General features: G+C 34.7%; 1 protein-coding gene across 2 annotated transcripts; it reads left to right on the top strand.

Annotated features, from left to right (window-relative positions):
* Nucleotides 1-2844: 2844 nt before the first annotated feature.
* LOC114291169 (pentatricopeptide repeat-containing protein At5g66520) lies at nt 2845-6282 on the top strand. 2 transcript variants are annotated; one of them, XM_028235223.2, is made up of 2 exons: nt 2845-4647; nt 5150-6282. In XM_028235223.2, the coding sequence occupies exon 1, from the start codon at nt 2930-2932 to the stop codon at nt 4544-4546; it is 1617 nt and encodes a 538-aa protein (XP_028091024.2). In that variant the 5' UTR covers nt 2845-2929; the 3' UTR covers nt 4547-4647; nt 5150-6282. The 2 variants fall into 2 exon arrangements, with proteins under 2 accessions (XP_028091024.2, XP_028091025.2); XM_028235224.2 differs by having other exon boundaries at nt 5159-6076.
* Nucleotides 6283-6681: the final 399 nt, after the last annotated feature.

Below are 6681 nucleotides of genomic sequence, written 5' to 3'. Positions count from 1 at the left end.
TAAACAAAAATGTTTAAGGGCCCGAAATACTGTTGGCTCAAATTGGCTCGAAACCCAAAACGGCGTCGTTTTGGGTTTCATTTTTTTTTTTTTTTTCTTGCATTCGAACGCAGAGAGAGAGAGAGAGAGAGAGAAGGAGAAAAGAGGGAAGAGGGAAGAGAGAAGAGGAAGAAAAGAAGAGGAAGAGAGAAGACAGTGATGAAGGAGGAGGAGGAAGACATGGAAGCAGACCGCCTCTACTCTCTCTACTTTTTTTTTTCTTTCTTTCTTTCTTTTCTAGTGGATCTGGATTAATGATTTGTTGATGAACAGATTTGTAGATCTGGATTTGTGGATTTGGATTCGACAATTTTAATTTTATTTTTTTTATTTTTTTTTTGCTGTTGATGAATGTATGATGTTGATGTTCGATTTTTTTTTCTGCAAATTTTTTTCATCAACATTCGTTTTGATGTTTTTTTTTTTCTGCGTTTTTCTGAACTCGTTGGGTCTACAGATCTTGTTCATCATCAAAATGGATGTTGATGAAGATGTTCATGTTGTTGATCAATGTCAAGAACAAAAAAAAAAAAATCTACAGATTCTTTCACATCAAGAACAAAAAAAATCTGCAGATTCTTTCCCCTCTGTGTGTTCATCTTCAAAGAGAAAAAAAAAAAGAGGGTAATCGTCTGAAATCAATGGATTGATCATCTGGATTTGGGTTTGATTTTGGATTTTGGATTTTGGTTTGATCTCTCTCTCTCTCTGGTTTTACTGGGTTTGTTTTTGTTTTGGGTTTTGATTTTGCTGGGTTTGTTCTCTTCTCTTTTCTTCTTTTTCTTCTTCTTCTTCTTCTGGTTCTGCTCTTCTTCTTCTTCTTCTTCTCTTGTTCTTCTTCTTTCTTCTTCTTCCTACGAGAAAAGAAAAAAAAAAAATTTAAAACCCAAAACGACGTCGTTTTGGGTTTTGAGCCACATTCGAGCATGAATTATTCGGGCTACAGTCGTTTTGGGTTTTGAGCCACATTCGAGCATGAATTATTCGGGCTCTGTAGCGGGACTGTTTTTTAAATTTATCTATTTTCTAGTTTCTTTTTTCAAAAGTCAAGTTCCTCTCCCTACTTGAGTTTGAGGAGATGTGTGTATATATATATATACATTTCATTATGTGTTATGCTCATGGAAATGTCTAGAGGCCTACCCTTATCCATCCGGAAAATTCTAGGTGGGTGATTGTGTAGAGGAGATTAATTTATACAACGTGAGATTTATGTGAGGTCTATGTATAAAATAAATCTGAACTACAATATGAAGATTCTAGATAATTTCTGAGTTGATAAGGATGGGTTTGTAGTATTATTGTAGGCTCATTACTAAGCTTGTTGAAGAGATGAAATATAACCAAGATATATCTTGTTGATCAGAGATTGAAACAATCATCAGAAGAAAAATTAGGCCAAAAATTAGGATATACTCTGGGAAAATAAAACTTCCATAGAAGAGAAGCAAATGAAAGGCTTTCATAAAAATTCTTGTAGAATTGAGAATGAAGTTTTCATCCTGTACATGTCAATCATGAATTAGTTACTGCATTCAATTTTCAAAAAAAATCCAATTGTTTCAAACTTTCTATTTTTGGAATAAAATATTTACGGAATCTGCAATCTCTCTTTCTTTCTTCCCCTATAATTCTAACATACCTTATCAACGGAGTATTAATAAACTTAAAAATTTTGATCCAAAATATAAATATTCTTCTTTTGGGGACTTGGCTTTTAGCCACTTTTTTTAGTTTGTAACAAAAACTAAAAGTTAATTTTTTTTTGTATTTAAAGACATTTGGAAAGTTTGTTTTTAGTCATTGGTGAAATTACAATTCTACCCTTCATGGGTCAAAATGTGTTACATAGGTAAAATTGTAAATATTTTAAATTGAATGAGAGTAGTTTGGTCATTTTATTGTGATTTGACATCATAAATAAATATTAATAAAAAAAGCCAAAAACAACTTATTACTAATTTCCTAAATCACTTGTCTAAAAAAGTCAAAAGTTTAATTAAAAGTCAAAAAATCATTTTTTACCATCTTTTTAAAACACTCCATAAAAAATTTTATAATACAAATATTTAAGTGGTCATTATTGTAAATTTCAATTTTTTGGGGACACTTTTTGGTGCATGTTGGATGCCCCTTTTTACCCGAAGTGATGAGTGTTTCTTTGCCTCCGGTAACTTTGTTGCTGGTAAGTTTCTTGACAAAATTTTGGTGGTCCATGCCCCCACTATAATAGCCTTATAGGGGACCAATTTGTCAAAATTGTACCTTGAAATGGACTTCATGAAATAGGCCATTTAAATTTTATTTATTTATTTAGTGGAAAAGCAATTGAACGTCGTGGTTATAATGAAGTTCCTGTTTTTTTGGGCGCTGAGTAGGTAAAATTAAAGTTGCATGAAGAACTTGTTTTAAGTTTTTTTTGACGGATTCAAATCATTCGAGCCAAATAAATTTGGATCACCAAATATTTTTCTTAAAAAATTTAAACTAAAAAATTGTACTTCAAAAACAAAACAAAACAAAACAAAAGAAAACAAAATAAAAAAACAAAAACAAGCAAAAGGGTCTGTGTCCTTGAATTTAGTCAAGGTCCCTCATCAAACACGAGCAAGGATCCTCTAGAGTGATTTTTCCCTAAAGTTTCCTAAAGTGCTACATTGTGTGGTTGAGATTTACTGGCAAGTCATATCAATTTTTCTGATGTGACTTGCCAGTAAATTTCAACCACACAATATAGCACTCTATGAAACTTTAGGAAAATTTCACTCTAGAGGATCCTTGGTGATCAAACACTGCAATGTATGGCAGTGTGACATTTTTGAATTTTATGTCATAGCGAAGTGTGGCAGTGTTGGACACTTCAGAAATTTTTTTCCATCTGTATTATGGTATGGTGGTTGTATTTGCCTCCAAATATTTGAAATCAAGTCATAGACTTCTCTCAATCTTGGACCAACCATGCCTTACTATGACACACATCAAGCAAATCCAGTCCCACCTCATCGTCTCGGGCACCATTTCCGACCCTTTCGCCGCTGCAAAACTCATCGCCTTCTGCGCCATCTCCCACCGCGGCGACCTCTCTCATGGCTACAATCTCTTTCGCCTCTTACGCCATCGCTCCACCTTCATTTGGAACACAATTATCAGAGCTTTCGTGGACAAAAATCGAGCTTCCAAAGCTTTGTCTATCTACAAACAGATGGTGCAAAGTGGGTTTTTACCCAACAATTATACTTTCTCTTTTCTTCTCAGAGCTTGTGCTGAGCTCTCTGAATGTTCTCTGGGTTTGATATACCATGCCCAATCGATCAAATTGGGTTGGGAATCGTATGATTTTGTGCAAAATGGATTGATCCATTTGTACGCTACTTGTAGCTGTATGGACTTAGCTTTTAAGCTGTTTGACTCCAGCTTGAATCGTGATGTGATTACTTGGACGGTTGTGATTAATGGGTTTGTCAAGTCCGGGCAAGTTGTGATTGCACGGGAGTTGTTCGATAAAATGCCGGAAAAGAATGAGATTTCATGGAGTGCGATGATTACTGGGTATGCGCAAGTTGGGTCGTTTAAAGAGGCTCTTGAGCTTTTTAATGATATGCAGATTGCTGGGATTAAGCCTAATCATGCTGGGCTTGTCGGTGCATTATCGGCTTGTGCTTTTCTCGGTGCATTGGATCAGGGTAGATGGATTCATGCGTATATCGATAAACACAAACTCAAGCTAGATATAGTTTTGGGTACAGCTCTCGTAGATATGTACGCGAAATGTGGATGTATGGAAGCAGCTTGTCGTGTCTTTGATGATATGCCAAATCGAGATGTCTATGCTTTTACTTCTTTGATCTCGGGTCTAGCAAATCATGGTCAGAGTGCTAGTGCTATTGAGTTGCTCACAAGGATGAAGAATGAAGGAGTTAAACCAAATGAAGTTACATTTATCTGTATACTAAGCGCATGCAGTCGAATGGGGTTGGTGGAAGAAGGGTTGAGAATCTTTGAGAGCATGAGTAATGTTTATGGAATTGAACCAGGGGTTGAGCACTATGGCTGCATAGTAGATCTCTTGGGTAGAGTCGGGATGCTAGAGCAGGCAAAGAAGGTGGTAAGAGAAATGCCCATGGAACCGGATTCTTATGTATTGGGTGCACTACTTAATGCTTGTAGAGTTCACGGTGATGTTGAGTTGGGAAAGGAAATGGTTGATGGCTTGGTTGAGCGAAGTCTTGACCATGGTGGAGTTCATGTTCTTCTTTCAAACATTTATGCCTCAGCTAACCAATGGGGTTATGTGGAAAAGATACGAAAGGGAATGGAGGAGAAGAATGTGAAAAAAGTGCCCGGGTGTAGCTTAATTGAAGTGGATGGTGTGGTTTGTGAATTCAAAGCCGGAAATAGGACTCATGTGCTTATGGAGGAGATCATATTGTTGTCAATGGTGACTGATAAGCACCTGAAATCTCATTGGTTTGATGATGATGTAACTACTGAGCATGTTTACTTGTAGCCTAGAGTGGTAGCATACTAAAATGCTTTGTTGATTGAAACAAGTTTACCTTCTCAAGTTCTCAGAGCTGCATTGATTGTTATTTTCAATGTGATGCAAAGGTTAACCTTTAATTACATAGTAAATATATGTATAACTTATATCTATGAAATAATTGCTTTCAGAAATGAAATCCCTTTCTCGAGTTTAGTACTATTATGGGCATTATGCATGAGAGCCTCCCATGTGTATGTTAAGCTGACAAGGAGAACTTATAAGCTATATTTATTGAAGGAAGATATACATCAACTTAGAGATTTTTAGGTTGTTCAATATAATGAGGTAAAGAAAAGAAGAAGAAAATCAAAGTCCATTGAGTCATTCTCTCTTAAAGAAATATATCAAAAAGAGGTTTTTATTGGTTAAATTAACGAGGAATTGTATTCCTACTCCTCGTTCTTGGTTTTTTATTTAAATTGAAGTAATTTTTCTCCTATAACCCTATTCATTTTCTTCAATGGTGGTATGACTATCTTCTTAAGGATTTTAACTTTGCTTATTGCATAATTTATGGTAACTTTCATTATAATGATTACTAATATTCTTGTTATTATTTTGATGTAGATGATACAGATCATGATAAATGCTTATTGTGGATCACAGAAAATACTGGAAATCATGTCGCTTCATGGGATATTCAAGCACTAGAATCCTTTGTGGGTGTATAATTAATTCAACTTTATGAGAAATTTAACATAAGTAGGCATGTTTGCTGCTGGCATTAAGGATGCAGGTGGTACCGACAATTATGAGGTTTCATGCCTTTCCAAAAGATCTTCAGCACTCTGAAATGATTAGCAGCAGCAGCAGCACAAGTGATTTAAAAGTTCAGCACAACAAGTTGCATGCACTGATCCAGATACTACCAGAGAGAACATTTTTAAGAGGCACAACAACAGCAACAAATTGTAAAGAGAAATTTACCCCGGTAATGATGCTTAGTTTGTCAACAGTCTGGGCTCCATGGGGCACTTCATGGCTCCAGAAATTCTCATTCATGGACAACAGTTTTGCATCATAGTTGCTGCACTTCATGTTAGGCCACGGCCATCAACACTAAACCATGTCCTTCCTGTTCTTTTACCCTGTTCGGATATTTAACCTGATTCTGAGTGGGGGGTCATCTCATCAGATATTTTAGCCTGTTTCGGAGCCATCATGAGCTGCAGTGGAAGTTGGAATAGGCATGGAGCTCAGAGGAGAGAAGCTATGATCTACTCAGAAATCAAGCGGCTGTGTCTATCAACAGGAAGAAGAATGTGACCTCGAGGAAACGCAACATTTGGTTTTATTATGATTGAATGGTTCAGATTAAGTGTTTATTTATTTTCTTTTTTTTTTATAAAAAAATTCCCTCTAGAAGGAAAACCAGAGGACCTGCAACATATAGTTAGAAAAGGAGCAAGTGTTGGGCCTTACAAATGGTTTGTTTCAATGATTTGGAGCTGGTTCAAGAATTTTTATTGCTTTGAAATTTCTTAAGACTTTCAATTGTTAGAATTGCCAATATGTTGAATTTAGATACTCATCCATTTGAGATCAAATTCACAATGCAATCGAATTTGAACAAATGTGGAGAATTTGGTAGTAGTTATGGCTATAACAAGGTTAGATGAAGCGTATTTAATATTATATTTATTTGTCTGAAGTTTAATAATTTTTTAATTTTAACTTGTTAATGTTATTTTTTAACCCAATTAAATTAGATACATTTAATAACTTTATATATTTAGCCTATTATTTAAAAATTCAACAAGTTTCTAAACTTACTAAATGAAATAGAACCATTCTAACAAGTGTCCCACCGGCACTTGATAAAAAATAATTAATAATACTTTATTTCATTTAATGAGTCTCAAAACTCGTTAAATTTTAAATAATAACCTAGGAAATGATTTGGAATGATTTAAATAATCGCACTTTTTAATTTTTTATGAAATATGAGTTGAGTATGAATTAGATTTAAAGTGATGTAACAGAGAGGTAATGTGACTTAAATAAGATGATGTGACTTAAATATGATAATCACTTTTTGACTTTTTTAAGTTACGACAAACAAGGCCTAAAAAAAAAATTATTAAATACATTTAATTTAA

The sequence above is a fragment of the Camellia sinensis genome, chromosome 4 (assembly GCF_055761805.1).
Source record: "Camellia sinensis isolate YWXY chromosome 4, ASM5576180v1, whole genome shotgun sequence".
Taxonomy (NCBI): domain Eukaryota; kingdom Viridiplantae; phylum Streptophyta; class Magnoliopsida; order Ericales; family Theaceae; genus Camellia; species Camellia sinensis.
Note: the sequence above shows the minus strand (reverse complement) of the source record. Positions and strands in the feature narration are given on the sequence as shown.

Coding starts and splice junctions, on each gene's coding strand:
- LOC114291169 (XM_028235223.2), top strand. CDS start 2,930: ATGGTGGTTGTATTTGCCTCCAAATATTTGAAATCAAGTCATAGACTT.